Source organism: Pristiophorus japonicus, chromosome 13 (genome assembly GCF_044704955.1).
Source record: "Pristiophorus japonicus isolate sPriJap1 chromosome 13, sPriJap1.hap1, whole genome shotgun sequence".
NCBI classification, from domain to species: Eukaryota; Metazoa; Chordata; class Chondrichthyes; family Pristiophoridae; genus Pristiophorus; species Pristiophorus japonicus.
This window is the reverse complement of record NC_091989.1, coordinates 46,872,370-46,889,073: the sequence shown is the minus strand read 5'-3', so window position 1 is coordinate 46,889,073 and position 16,704 is coordinate 46,872,370. Positions and strand designations below refer to the sequence as shown.

The 16,704-nt window shown below is 40.3% G+C and overlaps 1 protein-coding gene across 4 annotated transcripts in view; it reads right to left on the bottom strand.

The window, feature by feature from the left end:
* Positions 1-2,733: 2,733 nt before the first annotated feature.
* The window catches only part of cerk (ceramide kinase), a 76,815-nt gene continuing 62,844 nt past the window's right edge, over positions 2,734-16,704 (bottom strand). For all 4 annotated transcript variants that reach the window (XM_070897400.1, XM_070897402.1, XM_070897401.1 and 1 more), the window contains 3 exons: positions 15,663-15,868; positions 13,188-13,396; positions 2,734-11,130 (listed from right to left, as the gene is read on the bottom strand). In XM_070897400.1, coding sequence (XP_070753501.1) covers positions 11,043-11,130; positions 13,188-13,396; positions 15,663-15,868 — 503 coding nt within the window. In that variant the 3' untranslated portion in view covers positions 2,734-11,042. The remainder of the gene's footprint in view (positions 11,131-13,187; positions 13,397-15,662; positions 15,869-16,704) is intronic.

Genomic DNA, 16,704 nt, shown 5'->3' with positions numbered 1-16,704 from the left:
ACAGAGTTAACGTTTCGGGTTGATGACCCTTTGTCAGAACTGGAGTGTTCAGAAAGAGCACATTCTTAAGCACTGAAAGGGGGAGGAGAAGAAAGAACAAAAGGGAAGGTCTGTGATAGGGTGGAAGACAGGAGAGATTAGAGCGATTTGGCCCATCATCCCTTTTGTCTCTCTAATCTGCCATCTTGTTAAATATGGTGGGGCCGAAATTCAGGGTCCAGATAAGGCCCGTTTCTGCCATTTTGTGGCCGCCGTGTTGCAGTCCAATGGCCGCCCTAACCCAAATTCAGGTTGGGGATTTTTCTGCCTGTCCCCACTCCCGCCCCGCTGACGCCGACCACCGCAAGCGCGTCACCACCGCTCTCCCACACCTGCACAATACTCTGCCCAAAATTTATTGAAAAAAATCATTGCCCTGGAGCGGTGCCCCTGACAGCTTCCTGTGTCGGTGCACCTTCTCACTGCATGCGGACTGGTAGTGCAGCAGCCCTTCAAGGTGAGGGCCCATTGCCACAGCCACCATGTTTTTATTTTTGCCAGCCGATTTCCTGGCACCCCCTCTTGGGTGCCAGGCTACTGGCCCGGCCAAGACCCTCCTTGGTGGCCCAGTGGCCGAAGATAAAAAATATCCAATTCTCTCTTTAACGGAGGGGCGAGAGCGTGGAGATGCACACGCATTGTGACATCATCACTGCTGCACCGCTGAGTCACAGCGGTGGAGACTGGGTCCTGCCCCAACTTCCGCTCTTCAGCCTGCCTTACTGCCACACTTTCATTCCACTATAACCGACTTCTGATCCAATGTTAAAAAAATTACTAAGTGCCGAAAACCGATCGAAAGGCCGCCTCAACGTTACTGGCGGAAAAAACTCCAAAAGGTAGGTCCGCCAGCTTTCAGGTGGCCTTGAATTTTGGCCCTGGTAGCTGTTGGTCATTTCCAATTTTAGTCCAATTATCTGGATTTTCTCTATATCCCTTTATATCCTGGTGATGGAATAAAATTCACCAGGTTTTTCGTTACAGGAATTTCTATACATCTTTTTATATGAATTTGTAGCTATGGGAACGTAAATTGTTGTAATATAATGGCAACATTTTTGAAACTCACTCTTTTCTGTTCATTGAAATCAAAGATTGAAAAGTGCTCTTCTGGACAATCACTGTAGAATTTCAGAATATTTACAGCATAAAGCCAAGTGAAATTAATTACACTGCACCAACTACACATAAAACATTTGTGGGTGGATTCCCTCCGGTCTTGTTTTTTAAAATTTATTCGTTCACGGGATGTAGGCATCGTTGGCAAGGCCAGCATTTATTGCCCATCCTGAATTGCACTGGAGAAGGTGGCGGTGAGCTGCCATCTTGAATCATTGCAGTCCGTGTAGTAAAGATACGGACATAAAATTGGACAAAAAAAAAAGCTGATGCAGGTTTGTTAGTCAGTGATTACAAATTATATTGATTGGCATGCATCTACATGATTTATTCATCATTTTTACATATAAATAAAAACAAAATTGCATTTTTAGGTAAATCTACTACAAGTAATGTTTTCATTGGGAAGTTGCTGCACCATAGTAATTTCCTTTTGACATCCAAGGTCACCAAGCACTTATGAATGTGTATTCCAAATGCAAAATAGAGCTGCTAATAAATCCATCAAGATGCGCTACCAGTCTCCTCTATTTACACAACAGTCACTGCAGTTCAAAAAGTAATTTACATGAAGTACTTTGAGACATTTCTCAGAGATGTGATATGGTGCTTTATAAATGTACACATTTCTTTTTCATGGCAGATACTTTACCTAGCTCCCTTCCTAAAGTTTGTTTTTGAAAACAGAAAGAATTCTCTAATCATTGAACTATATTCAGTTCATTTAAAAAAATTAATTCTCAGAATATTGCTGTCACTGGTCAGGCCAGCATTTATTGTCCTGGATTTAACAAGAGTGATTTGCTAAGTCATTTCAGAGGACAGTTAAGAGTCAACCAGACTGGTGTGGAACTCCAGACCGGGCATGGATAACAGGATTCCTTCCCTAAAAGGACATTAAAAGCAGTTGGATCATTACAACACGACAGTTCATGGTCACATTAACTGATCTTTTTTATTTTCAAATTCTCAAACTGCAATGGTGGGAGTTGAACTAAGCATTTTAACCCAGGCCTCTGGATTACTAGTCCGGTAACATAACCACTACACTACTGTACCCATTAGCCTTTTAACCCAAATACTGCTTGTATAGCTATTAGTTTCTGTATGATCAATTCTACGCTGAAATGCCAGCCAACGCTAAAATTTAGTTTTCAAAACATTGTTGACTGGTGAGGATTGTAATATCACAAAGTGCTTTGGATTCAGTTGACAAATTACAAAGACCTTTAGTGGTTTATCAAAACTCAAATTTATGTAATACTGTATATTTAAAAAACATTTGTATTCATGACATGAAAGTCTTATTTGTTTATGGATTGAGAATCCTTCAATGCAGTGTCAACATGACAGGAAAGAGTGATCACCAAAGACAAGTGTCTTGTCTACATCTTGTGTGTATATAACAATGCAAACAAACTTTGAATGTGTCAATAATGTTGAGTTTCTGATGCTGAAATATTCAATGGAGCCAGAAGTTGCAATGATTTTATTTGTACCTAAAACTATATAAGCATCATGTTACTATTTCTTCAGTACAGAAAGCACAGCAGTAATAAGGAGACAACACTACCATTTACCAGGAGTAATTTTATTAGTCTTACTTGTAAATGAACACCCTCTCCCAACTTCAATATGAAAACACAATCAAATTGTCTTAAACCTGTATAGTAAATCAGGTCAAGAAATAGACCATTTTTTGCACCATATACATTTAATTTCCATTGTCCCAATATTCTATCAGACATTCCATCTTTCTCTTCCTGTTGATTTTAAGCTCAATTCAGTATATGGAATGCCGGTTTTCAATATTAACTTGAATCCAGTAAGATTTAACAGAACTTTTGATGAAACGTATTGCCCATTCCTTTGGGTTGGTTTTAAAATTACAATTAATCAACTTGCTGCATTAACTAAGGTCTAACAGACAATAACACAATCTCCATCTCTCAAAAGAGCCAAGAGACTGCACTGACACTGCAGTGACTAATGGTATTCATTTATCATAGCTATGCTGCAGAGAAGGTAATGCAGGTGAAGTATGGTGATAATTAAGGCCATCAGAAGGTACCAAATATGGAGACTGATGTCCTGGTCTGTAAAATCAAGAGGTTAAGCAAAGAGCAGGCCAAATTCAGAGCTGATGATATCCATGTCTTTGAAATGCATCACAGGGATTGCTCACCAACAGTAAATAGCCTGTACCATCAAAAATCAATCATAATTATACTGATACCGAATTTCTGCTTCTACCATAAGGTAAGTCAGAGGATTTGAGGTCTTTAGCCTTGTTGTCGTGTTTTGTAAGGACAGTGAAATCTGATTAAATAGACAGTACATTACAGAATACATCCACCACATACATTAGAAATTAAGGTTACAGACTACAAAACACCTCAGTTAACAAAAGTTTTGGAAATATTTAAAAAAGTCAAATGGTCAAATTTTGAAAGCACAAGTAGTCATGCAGGTGACCATGAAACTGTTGGTTTGTCATAAAAACCAAACTAGTTCACTAAAATCCTTTAGGAAAGGAAACCTCCCATCCTGGAGGGTGAAAAGGTTGATTAAGGAATAGGAACTGTTTAGCTACAGATTAATTCCGTTAATACTGCAAGCAAGGAAAGGCTCATTTAAAAGTGTTATTTCCGTTACAAAATAAGTTTTCTCAGTGCTTGCTACCTACTTGAGCATTTTTAGCATTGTGCAAACATACCATTCGCACCAATAGAAGCAGTTGCTGAACTAATTCATATTTGCAGAGAGAAAAATCAAAAGTGTGGTAAAATTTTTTATGAAAGCCAACTGATCACCATTAGAAATCAGTGTTAATGGGCAAACAACAAATTAACTCTCATGTCTTATTAAAGGAATTGCCTCATCAAGCGTGTTTTTAAGCTACTGAACTGATTTCAATGTTCAGATGAAAAACAGGTCCAATAATCAGATAGCAACTGGTATGGCTCTTTGTCTGTGAAACAAATGGAATACATTTTCACCAATAAATATGCTCATCTTGAAAAGAATTCAAGTGTTTAATGAATGAGAAAATACATATTACATTTATTTAAAAATTTAGCAGCTAGAATTTCAGACAGCCAATACCTGAATACACATTTTCTTTTGCCTATATTTTTGTTGCATTTTGTTTGAATTCAATTGCTGAATGAATTAAATGGGTTGTGATAAAGATTTTTATCTAGAGTTTCTGCAAACTCTAATTCAAGTGTAAACCCTGATCCATTGATTTCTCAACTAATTGGTTATGTATTTATTAGGAATCTGCTGTAAAATAATTTGAATGTTGTAAAATGGTGAAAATAATTCAAATACTTTATACCTTTGCATGAAAATCAACATGTGAAAATGTAACTCTTCTTACTGAGTATATGGCCTAAATTCTGCACTTCTTGCCCCAGAGGAGTTGGAGTGGAACTTCACCCAGGATGCTTAGTTTTAAAAAGTTTTTTAAAAAGGGGGAAAAAAATCCAAATCGAAGTGTGACGTCACAGCCAAGCGGGTAAGGGATTGGCTGGTGGACTGATAAGTATTTTTCTTTTCTTCTTTTTCTTTTCAGTCGGAAACCTTTGGCATTGTTGTAAGTAGGATCTGCAGTAAATATATGTGATCTTTATTATCTAAGGAGAGCCAGTTAATTAAATTGGCTGTTTGCTGAGTAGCGGCTGGGTGTGTTGTGCTAAGGTTTAGAGTTTAGTTCTACTCGTTAGTTGCAAGTGTAACTAGAGGGATGGCAGGGCAGCTCAGTCCCGTGGAATGCACATCCTGTGGCATGTGGGAAGTCCCGGGTGCTTCGCGCAGCCGGGGCGATCATGTGTGCGGGAGGTGTCTCCAGCTGCACCAACTCGAGCTCCATGTTTTGGAGCTTGAACGGCAGCTGGGGTCACTGTGGTGCATCCGTGAGATTGAGAGCACCGTGGAGAGCATGTTTTGAGATGCGGTCACCCCACAGCTTAAGAGTGTGCAGGCAGAGAGGGAGTGGGTGACTGCTGGACAGGAGGACTAGGCAGGTATTGCAGGAGTCCCTCAAGTCCATCTCGCTCTCCAACCGGTACTCTGTTCTGAGTGTTGGTGGGAGTGATGGTGGCTCTGGAGAGTGCAGCCAGAGAAAAGTCCACGGCACCACAGGTGGCTCAGCTGCATGGGGAGTGGGGAAGGAAGAACAATGGAAGAGCTATTGTGGTAGGGGATTCAAGGGAGCAGACAGGTGTTTCTGCGGCCGCAGACGTGACTCCAGGATGGAATGTTGCCTCCCTGGTGCCAAGGTCAAGGATGTCATCAAGTGGCTGCAGGGCATTCTAGGAGGAGAGGGTGAACAGCCAGAGGTCGTGGTCCACATCAGTACCAATGACATAGGTAGGAAGAGGGATGAGGTCCTGCAGGCAGAGTTTAGGGAGCTAGGAGAGATTAAAAAGCAGGACCTCAAAAAGATAGTAATCTCCGGATTACTCCCAGTGCCACAAGCTAGCGCGTACAGAAATAGGAGGATAGAGCAGATGAATACGTGGCTGGAGGGATGGTGCAGGCGGGCGGGATTTAGTTTCCTGAGGCATTGGGACCGCTTCTGGGGGAGGTGGAACCTGTACAAGCCGGACGGGTTGCACCTCAACAGAGCCAGGACCAATATCCTCGCAGGGTGGTTTGCTAGAGCTGTTGGGGGGGGGTTTAAACTAGCTTGGCAGGGGTTGGGAACCTGAAAATAGATTCAGTAGGGAGGGGAGTAAGGCTGAAATTAGCAAGCAAAAATAAAGAAAGTGAGTTTGAAGGAGAGGAAACAAACAGGAAAAAAAGGTAAAAAAACAAACTTAAAGGCACTTTGTCTAAATGTACGTAGCATTTGTAACAAAATAGATGAGTTGACAGCACAAATTGAGACAAACGGGTATGATCTGATGGCCATTTACAGAGACGTGGTTGCAAGGTGACCAGGACTGGGAATTAAATATTCAGGGGTACTTGACAATCCGGAAGGACAGACAGAAAGGAAATGGAGGGAGGGTAGCTCTAAGATGGAATCACTGCAATAGTAAGAAACGATATTGGCTCAAATGATAAGGGTGTTGAAACAGTTTAGGTGCAGATAAGGAACAATAAGAGGAAAGTCCCTGGTGGGTGTAGTCTATAGGCCCCCTAACAGTAGCAACTCTGTTGGTCGGAGCATAAACCAGAAAATTGTAAAAAGGGAACAGCAATAATCATGGGTGATTTTAACCTCCATATTGATTGGACAAATCAAATTGGTCAGGATAGCCTTGAGGAAGTGTTCATAGAATGCATAAGGGACGGGTTCCTTGAGCAGTATGTAACGGAACCAACCAGGGGGCAGGCTATCTTAGATCTGCTCCTGTGTAATGAGACAGGATTAATAAATAATCTCCTAGTAAAGGATCCCCTCGGAATGAGTGATCATAGCATGATTGAATTTCAAATTTAGATGGAGGGTGAGAAAGTTGGATCTCTAGCCAGCGTACTAAATTTAAATAAAGGAGACTATGAAGGTATGAGGGCAGAGTTGGGTAAAGTGGACTGGGAAAATAGATTCAAGTGTAGGACGGTTGATGAACAGTGGTGTACATTTAAGGAGATATTTCACAACTCTCAAGAAAAATATATTCCAGTGAGGAGGAAAGGGTGTAAGAGAAAAGATAGCCATCCGTGGCTAACTAAAAAAATAAAGGACGGTATCCAATTAAAAACAAGGGCATACAAAGTGGCCAAAACTACTGGAAGGACAGAAAACAGGGAAGCTTTTAAAAGCCAGCAAAGAACGACTAAAAAAAAATGATTAAGAAAGGGAAGCTAGACTATGAAATTAAACTAGCACAAAATCTAAAAACTGATAGCAAGAGTTTCTATAGGTATATAAAAAGGAAAAGAGTGGTTAAAGTAAATGTTGGTCCCTTAGAGGACGAGACAGGGGAACTAGTAATGGGGAACATGGAGATGGCAGAAACTCTGAACAAATATTTTGTATCAGTCTTTATGGTAGAGGACACTAACAATATTCCAACGGTGGATAGTCAAGGGGCTAAGTGGGGGGGGAGGAACTTAACACAATCACAACCACTAAGGAGATGGTACTCAGTAAGATAATGGGACTAAAGGCAGATAAATCCCCTGGACCTGATGCCTTGCATCCTAGGGTCTTAAGAGAAGTAGCGGCAGGGATTGTGGATGCATTGGTTGTAATTTACCAAAATTGCCTGGATTTTGGGGATGCCCCAGCAGATTGGAAAACTGCAAATGTAACACCCCTATTTAAAAAAGGAGGCAGACAAAAAGCAGGAAACTATAGACCAGTTAGCCTAACATCTGTGGTTGGGAAAATGTTGGAGTCCATTATTAAGGAAGCAGTAGCAGGACATTTGGATAAGCAAAATTCGGTCAGGCAGAGTCAGCATGGATTTATGAAGGGCAAGTCATATTTGACAAATTTGCTGGAGTTCTTTGAGGATGTAACGGACAGGATGGATAAGGAGAAACCAGTGGATGTGGTGTATTTGGACTTCCAGAAGGCATTTGACAAGGTGGAAGTTCACAGGGTTGGGGGTAATATATTAGCATGGATAGAGGATTGGCTAACTAACAGAAAACAGAGAGTCGGGATAAATGGTTCATTTTCTGGTTGGCAACCAGTAACTAGTGGGGTGCCGCAGGGACCGCAACTATTTACAATCTATATTAACAATTTGGAAGAAGGGACTGAGTGTAACGTAGCCAAATTTGCTGACGATACAAAGATGGGAGGAAAAGCAATGTGTGAGGACACAAAAAAATCTGCAAAAGGACATAGACAGGCAAAGTGAGTGGGCAAAAATTTGGCAGATGGAGTATAATGTTGGAAAGTGTGAGGTCATGCACTTTGGCAGAAAAAAATCAAAGAGCAGGTTATTATTTAAATGGAGAAAGATTGCAAAGTGCCGCAGTACAGCAGGACCTGGGGGTACTTGTGCATGAAACACAAAAGGATAGTACGCAGGTACAGCAAGTGATCAGGAAAGCCAATGGTATCTTGGCCTTTATTGCAAAGGGGATGGAGTATAAAAGCAGGGAAGTCTTGCTACAGCTATACAGGGTATTTGTGAGGCCACACCTGGAATACTGCATGCAGTTTTGGTTTCCATATTTACGAAAGAATATACTTGCTTTCGAAGCAGTTCAGAGAAGGTTCACTAGGTTGATTCCGGGGATGAGGAGGTTGAGTTATGAGGAAAGGTTAAGTAGGTTGGGCCTCTGCTCATTGGAGTTCAGAAGAATGAGAGGTGATCTTATCGTAACGTATAAGATTATGAGGGGGCTTGACAAGGTGGATGCAGAGAGTATGTTTCCACTGATGGGGGAGACTAGAACTAGAGGGCATGATCTTAGAATAAAGGGCCGCCCATTTAAAACAGAGATGAGGAGGAATTTCTTCTCTGAGGATTGTAAATCTGTGGAATGCGCTGCCTCGGAGAGCTGTGGAAGCTGGGACATTGAATAAATTTAAGACAGAAAGAGAGAGTTTCTTGAGCGATAAGGGGTTATGGGGAGCGGGCTGGGAAGTGGAGCTGAGTCCATGATCAGATCAGCCATGATCTTATTGAATGGCGGAGCAGGCTCGAGGGGCCGTATGGCCTACTCCTGTTCCTATTTCTCAGACCCAACCCATTTTCCTACTATATGCAGGGAAGGCTCTAGGTGGCATCTCCGGGAGCTCTGCACTGCAATGGCAGAGAATTCCGTCAGCGCTGCAGCAGGGTTGCTGCATGCTGTACCAGACGAAGTGCGGAACATTTAACAAGGGACAGAATAGCCCTAAAGATGAGCTGCTAATACTTCGACCAAAACCAAGGCCTTCAACAGGTGAAAGGATGTGGTAAAATCAAGGGAGCAGAGGCAGCTACTTGGCTCTCTCCCTCCATCCAGCAAACTTGAGGCCATTCATACCCCAGGGACTACCACCAGGTTTCTCCTAGTGGCCAAGGCAGTAGGAAGGGGCAAACTGGAGGGAAATGGGCCACAAACCTAGGTCTTGCCTCCTGCTGGCATTTGCAGGCAGATGTGAAAGGAACAGACAGTTGCAATTCCAGCAGGAGGAGGAGAATTAAGGTCAGGGAGGGGAGACGCCAGTAGTAGATCTCACTGATCAATTTTCCCGACTTTTCATGTCCTATTTGGGGCAACATAGTAGGATAAAATCCAGTCCCCTTATACCCAATTGTGAAAAAGACAGCTTGGCAAACTGAAATGTTTCAAAGCAGCATAGTCAATCAATCACCAGTTGTGAAATTGTCAATGTAACTGAGAAAGTAAAACACAACAAAGCGTTAGCTGAGAGATCTTTCACTTCTCTGGATGTTCTAAAGCACTTCACAGCTAATTGATTAATTCTGAAATGTTATGTAGGTAAACACAACAGCCAATTTGCATACAGAAAGGTCCCAAAAATGGCAATAAGATGAACGACCAGGGGAAGGGGATGCAAAGAGTAATGCAAATAAATCAGAAATTAGTTTTACTTCAGTTCTTTCATTTAGAGAATTTTGTCTCACCAATTCCTCACTAAAAATGTTTTTCCACAAGAGACAACTTTACCCAAGTTATTTGGTCTAGGAGCTAAGCAGGTCATCAGAAAATGGCCTGCTGAACTTACTACTTGAAAAAAGCTTCTGTGTCCCTGAACATGAAACATTTTTTGAGCAGTTTACACCAATAAACCAGAGAACGAGATGTGTGACAAGCATTGAAAACAAATCACACTCAGCAAAGACAGTGTGGATGATATCCATTCCATCTATTTACATTAGCTATGTACACTTTAAAAGGATGCAAAAGAAAATACAGGGAACTAAATATTCACAAACACACATGCCAAAAACAACCGTGACAAACATTTTTGAAATGAACAGAAGTCTGATAAAGAAATATTAATACTTGGTTTAAGAAACAAAGATCTAGTCACTGCAGCAAGCAACTCTGTGCAGCTGTACAACAGTACTGAACATTCTTACATGAGGAATGTAAAATACAGAAGACAAAGGTGAGTGCTGCTTTCTGCAGTTAGATATACTCTAATAGTGCATTAACACTACTAGCTACATACTATTCACATAGTGAACACATACTAAGCTAAGCAAAGGCTAGCTTAATCATGTACTACAATAAATATATATTTTTGTATTTATGTACAAATTCAAATACTCAACAATTCAGTATCTATATATTTTTCTCTATTAATAGTTACTAAAATAAAGAATTGTTCTCAAACTATAGCCTCTTTTATAGTTGCTAAGAAAGTACAATCAGATTGCATTGATAAGTTGCAAGGTGCAGTAAAAGAAATTGAAAAAAGAATCTATATTACAGTTCAAAGTTAAGAATTTAGTTACAAAAGCAATCTGGAACCTGTGCCAGAAAAACAGATAATCATCTACAGTCTAATTTTTAAGTTGCAGTCAGCAAATGAATACCAACACATACTCCATTTAAAATGAGGCAGATGATTATAATGACTTGCTTTGAAACTCTGTTCAACTTTCTAAGTGTACATTTAAAAAAATTATTCTGCAACTTTTCCAAACCACAGCTTCCTGTAATAGAGCAATGGCATCGTTAGTCTAAACCTGAAATACTGTATCTTAAAATTCTCCACTTGAAATTTACTTAAATTAAAAAATTAGAATTGAAATCTTGAAACAAAACATTAAATTTGTTTTTTTTCTGTTGTTTTGAATGCTTACACTTTGTGTAATAAACATATTACTGGCTGCAACAATTAATGTAAATTAAACTAGAATCAAAAGATTACATAGCTTCAGAACTTAAATATCCTATTTGAAACTTTGAAATAAATGGTTTGTGGAGTCCTGAGACATCTTGGAATCTGTTTAAACTACAAACGAATTGCCAATTTCTTTCTGCGTAGAAAGCTCTTCTATTCCTCTTACAAAAAGCCTCAAGAGCTGGCAGTGAACCCTACAAAGAGAAATAAGATAAAATTAGTAAAAAGTTAATATGAAAATATTTATTCATCTTTCAACTAGAATAGAGAACAGGAAACCAACAGTGGGGGAAAAAGTCATGATCAGAGATCGTCTGTCATGGCATATTATCCTTTTCTTTAAAAAACAGAGACCAATGTTGGCTTAAACACGTCAGTAAACTGGCTTAACAGTGGCTAAACTGACTCAAACTGTGCACTGTGAAGCTGCTCCATAAAAGTGTGGCCTGAATGTGTGTATCAAGTTGCAATGACAGTGTTAATAAGCACAGAGGGAAAATGCAAGCGAATTATATAGGGAAAACACAAAACAATGATCAAAGCTGCAGCGGCAGGTAGATTTTACATTGCACTGAAGACTCCCTTTGACTATTTTGTTTCTCATTAATGTTGGTTTTAATGTTACCATAGCGTGGTTGTTATAATGCTACTCTATGGCCTGCTTATATGTGATCACTTTTATTGTTGAGCAACAATTCATTGTCAAAACAAACACACAAATTAATTATATCCACAAAATGCATTAGTCTCATTCCAAAATCAATAACTGATGGAGAGATTTTAAAAAAACGGCATATAAATGAAGTCTAATTAAATTAAGATGCATTCTGTTGAAAGAATGCTAAGTTAAAAATGTTTTCTGCTTGAACAGATTAGATCATTGCATTCCCAAAGATGATTTATATTGTTTCAGACAGCTGGAGTACGTGGAAAGGTTTATTGTGTACATTTGATTGAGGACAGTTTCAATATTAGCTTACATATGCTTTAGCAAAGGCAACAATATTATTTTGTAAAAATATTGCTTTTGTCATAAATTACATGCTTATCTTGTCAAATAAATGGCAAATCCATGAGCAGCACAACAAACATTGTGACCTACACTTTCATGCTGAACAAACCATTACTTAACCTCCACATTGAAAACTGCACTGTAAAACCCTCTCATAGCTTTCACATACTGGCACAGACATTTGCCTTAGTAATGCATATTCTTTTGTAATATAAACATGTGACATTGACACAAAAATCTGCCTTTTGTTTGCAACACATTTCAAGTAAAAGACTAGATTGAACAGCTGATGACAAATGAGCTTCATACAATGCAATGGAACTGAACATGTAGAATAGCAAGATAGCTTTGGCACTGCAAACTGTCCTGTGTAGGTCCTTTCACCATGCTGAAACAGGTCAGATGAGGAAATCTAAAGTTTTTGAATGAGAGATTCTGGTATGTGTCACCTGAAAGCTACCTATGTGGACACATTCTTATGCATCCAGAGTTTTGCCTACTTTGATTGGAAAGAGACATGCAGTTACTGCTGACGCAACAAACCTCCACTGGATTGAGTATGGTGTGTCCTCATGCTGTGGTCAATGGGATGGTGATAATTTACTCAATGTATGGTGAAATGGGCTGCTTAGGAGGAGTTTCTGATACCTTCAGCAGTACTCCAAGAGACATCAGAGGGCCCCAAAACGTGGCTATTTCCAATCTGTGCTTAGGTAAGAGGGTGTACATATTCCTAAGGGAAAGAATCATGCATTCCATAGCAGATGAACACAAACAACTTATGTGGATTTATCAATGATTTGGTTTGGAAATTCAAACACAGGGACAAATGAGTTACTGCATGTGTCTGTCAACTATCTTATGATATACTTGCATTCATCCCAGGTACTTTTATGTTTAGATCTGAAAGTCCAAGATGAATGATAGATCTATGTTGTGAAGTGATTACACTATTACATTTTTCTCTCAGAGACAATCATACTGAAGACACTCTAGGTACAAGAATAAATTAGTCATTTAAACTTCAAAATGTACATCACTTTTATCAGCACTGACCTCACATATGAAGGCCAAAAATATCCATTTCATTGTGATTTAAGTCATGGCATCATGCATTAGTGAACAATGGCAAAAGGATGGCAATTACATTTTCATGAAGACAGTGACACATTAGTCTTTCTGTGCAGTTTGCTGACAGTCTGGGACAATGTACTAAACAATAAACACAGAATAGCATACCTCACTTCAATGGCTGCATGCTCAATTAACTCTCCATCACAGTTCCAATTGCTATAAAGCTGTGCGCAGCTACAGGTAGGATGATCCCGACAGAACTGGCCAAAAACATTTTTACCAACATCCTGGATATCAGTGTCCTTCTCATCACAGTATTTTGGTGTAAATTTGAATTTCTTCACTCGGTAAACCTCAACAAATGCAAGGTCAAACTGAAAATATCAGAAGCATAATGTTCTGAATGTTAATACTTTTGAATGCATAGGTTTCTCATAATATCGTACTTGAATAAATACTGAAGTAAAACACTTGTTAAAGCATTCAAGACAGAGGTGTTTCTGCGGTCAGAGTTGTCTCACACCCCTATGCTGGTACGTTAGTACCTTGTTAAATTACAGATTTACATATTTTTCCAGTTGTCTGCTTAATAAGTTGTCATCAAATTCTGATCAGCTGCTCGAACAATGAAACATCCTGGTGTTACACTGTTGAGCAAAAAAAGCAAATCAACCTGCAATACAAATGATACACTCCGGTGAGTAACACACAAATCTGCCTGCTTGTTTCTCAGTTAAACATTAACTCTCATGATTTATCCTAGACATAAAAGGGCCGAAATTGCCCTCTGCTCCAAATGGGGTGCACCTTCTGAATTAAATGAGTATTCTCCTCCCCAATCCATGGGACGGAGAGTGGAGTGAAATTGGGGAGCTAAAAAATATATATATTTCTGGGGGCGGTGTTTGGGGCGACTGTCGGTTAGGACCAGGCGTTCAGCGCAGCGATGCTTATGACGTCAGCGCGGTGCAGACGTGCCGCATCGATGCCTCACAACGTCCCTTCCCTTCAGTTAAAGGGGAGGGCCTCTGCGAGCTCTGCACATAGTTTAGTTGGTCCCGCTGGGTCACCAGGGAGGGTTTTGGCCAGACCAGCGACCCGGTACCCAAGAGGGGGCGCGAAGCTGCCTGTTGGTGGACCGGCCGAACTTGTGGCCACCAGGGTCGGGCCGACTATTAAAATAAAATGGCACCCAGCCACTAGCAGCTTCCAGCCCGGGGAAAGCTGTCTGGGGCACAGAGTGGCGGCCGAACCAATCCTGTGGGGCAATTTCCTGCACGGGGCATAAAGGGGGTCGCCGCTGGTCGGTAAGGGGTCGGCGCGTGCCCGATGGGGCGGGAACACGGGCGGGACGGTAGCGTGCACCGTCACAAAAATAAAGGAGGGCAATTTTTCAAATGTCGTCACGTCCCAACTGAGCGGTAGGTGCTTACCGACCTGTTACTGCAAGAAAAGGGGCAATTTCAGCCCCAAATGCTAATGACTGCCCACATTCATGAGGTTAATGCAAAAGGACCCTATAGAAGAGATAAAATACTTAGATAATTTTCAAGGATATGGGGAAGATCAAGTATTTATGTGAAGAACGCTTCAAGTTTAAATGAACTTAAGCCTATAAGTTAGATTTAAAGTCAATCATAATACACTCCCAGGTAACATTAAGTCGAAGTTGTTTAAGATGTAGTCCTTACTACGAGGGGGATCAAGGGGTATGGTGAGAAAGCAGGAATGGGGTACTGAAGTTGCATGTTCAGCCATGAAGTCATTGAATGGCGGTGCAGGCTCGAAGGGCCGAATGGCCTACTCCTGCACCTATTTTCTATGTTTCTATGTTTCTAAATGGTGAGTTATTGATTTAAAAAGGTGCAAAACCAACTCAAGAAAATCCTCCCTGCCTTATTTGGTAGTGGATGCAAAAAAGAGGGTATTCGGTGTTGTACCAAATACATAATCCATATATTCAGTGTTAGTATATAGATCTGTGTGTGCTCAGAGACAAGAGAGTGAGCATTCAGAAAATCAGTTTTCGATCCACTATTTGTTTCAATTATCTGTAATATTCTAAATATTTAAGCTTTTCACTTGTGTTTGTGACCCATGAAAGCCAACTGAATTATATTTTGCAAGTTTGGATTGAGAAAAACATCCTCACAAAAGGATTTTTATTTGTTTGAATCCTGCTACTTGAGGTACAAACCCAAATAGCTGTAGACTACATCTATATTTATATAAACAGATATGAAACGCATCGCAGGTTATTCAGCAAAGAGAAAAGCCATTGAGTTTTGAGATACTTCCTCAGAACCCTCAAACCTGAAGAATTATCCTGTCTTTTCTCTTGATTGAATGACCTGCTGTATTTCTGTTTTTGTTTTCAGATTCCAACATTTGAAAGGTTTTAGTTTTAGTATTTGCCCATCTTGGTTTAGGCAAATTCTGTCAAATCATCAGCAACATCTTCCCAATACAACAACTTGAAAGAAAATGCTTTTCCTCAAGTAGAAAATGGACCCTCATACAAATATATGCATTGTACATACTGAAAACAAATCTGTTTACTGCATAATTCTGTGGAGTTATAGGGCTGTACCATTTTATATTGTTATGCACATGGCATTAAAAAATCCAATACATCTATACCTGATCATCGTTGTTTGTGTGCCTGATGAGATGCCTCAGGAAACTGAATCTTGAACACTTGCGGACTAAAATAAGGTCAATGGTCCCATCAGCCAGGTGTGCTGCTGGTGAGAGACCTTTAGGAGATTTTGGACATGCACAACTCATATTTGCTGAATTTATGGCCAGGAACTTTCCTTTAATCACTTTCCACTGTTGTTGCTCCTCTAAAATAAGAGAAACAAATTGTTCACATAAACCAGTGAGGCACGGATCAAAATAATCTTTACTCTCGTGCCCACATCATTACGGCAGGCTATTAGACAAGGAGAACGCCACAACTGGAAATGATCATGCTCACAACGAATGGTCACACACAAGCAATTTCAGTAGGTGTCACTGATTGTAATTAGGGGAGCAGTAACTATCAATTTCACTCATATCTGGTACAGAAATCTAATGCCAATTGTTGCATTCCAACTGCAATCTGTTGGAGATCAATGAACTCAGCAAAGACCAGTGGTCAAACCTGAAACCTTCATGGTCTGTATTGCTCCCATACTACACAGTCATAGAATAGTGCAGCACAGAAGGACATTCGGCCTATCGAGTCTGTACCAGCTCTTTCGAAGCTCAATCCAGTTAGTCCCACTCATCTGCTCTTTCTCCATATCTGTGCAATTTTTTCTCCTTCAAGTATTTATCCAATTCCCTTTTAAAGTCGACTATTGAATCTGTATCCACCACTCTATCAGGCAGTGCATTCCAAATCTTAACCACTCGTTGCATAAAAAGGTTTTCCGCCCATGTCCCCTCTGGTTCTTTTGCTAATCACCTTAAATCCGTGCCCTTTAATTATCAACCCTTTTACAGATCTTATTGGAGGTAGAGGGCCCTCATCTCAATTTTTGAGTTTCTCAGTTTCTTCAAAATACAGGTGCAGCGCCTAAAATCCAGAACCCTTGGGACCGAAGCAGTTCCGGATTCCTGGCTTTTCCGGACTTTCGATTTGCTTTCTGATGTTACGAATCTGGAAACTCCCGAGCCCAGGAATTTTCGGAAC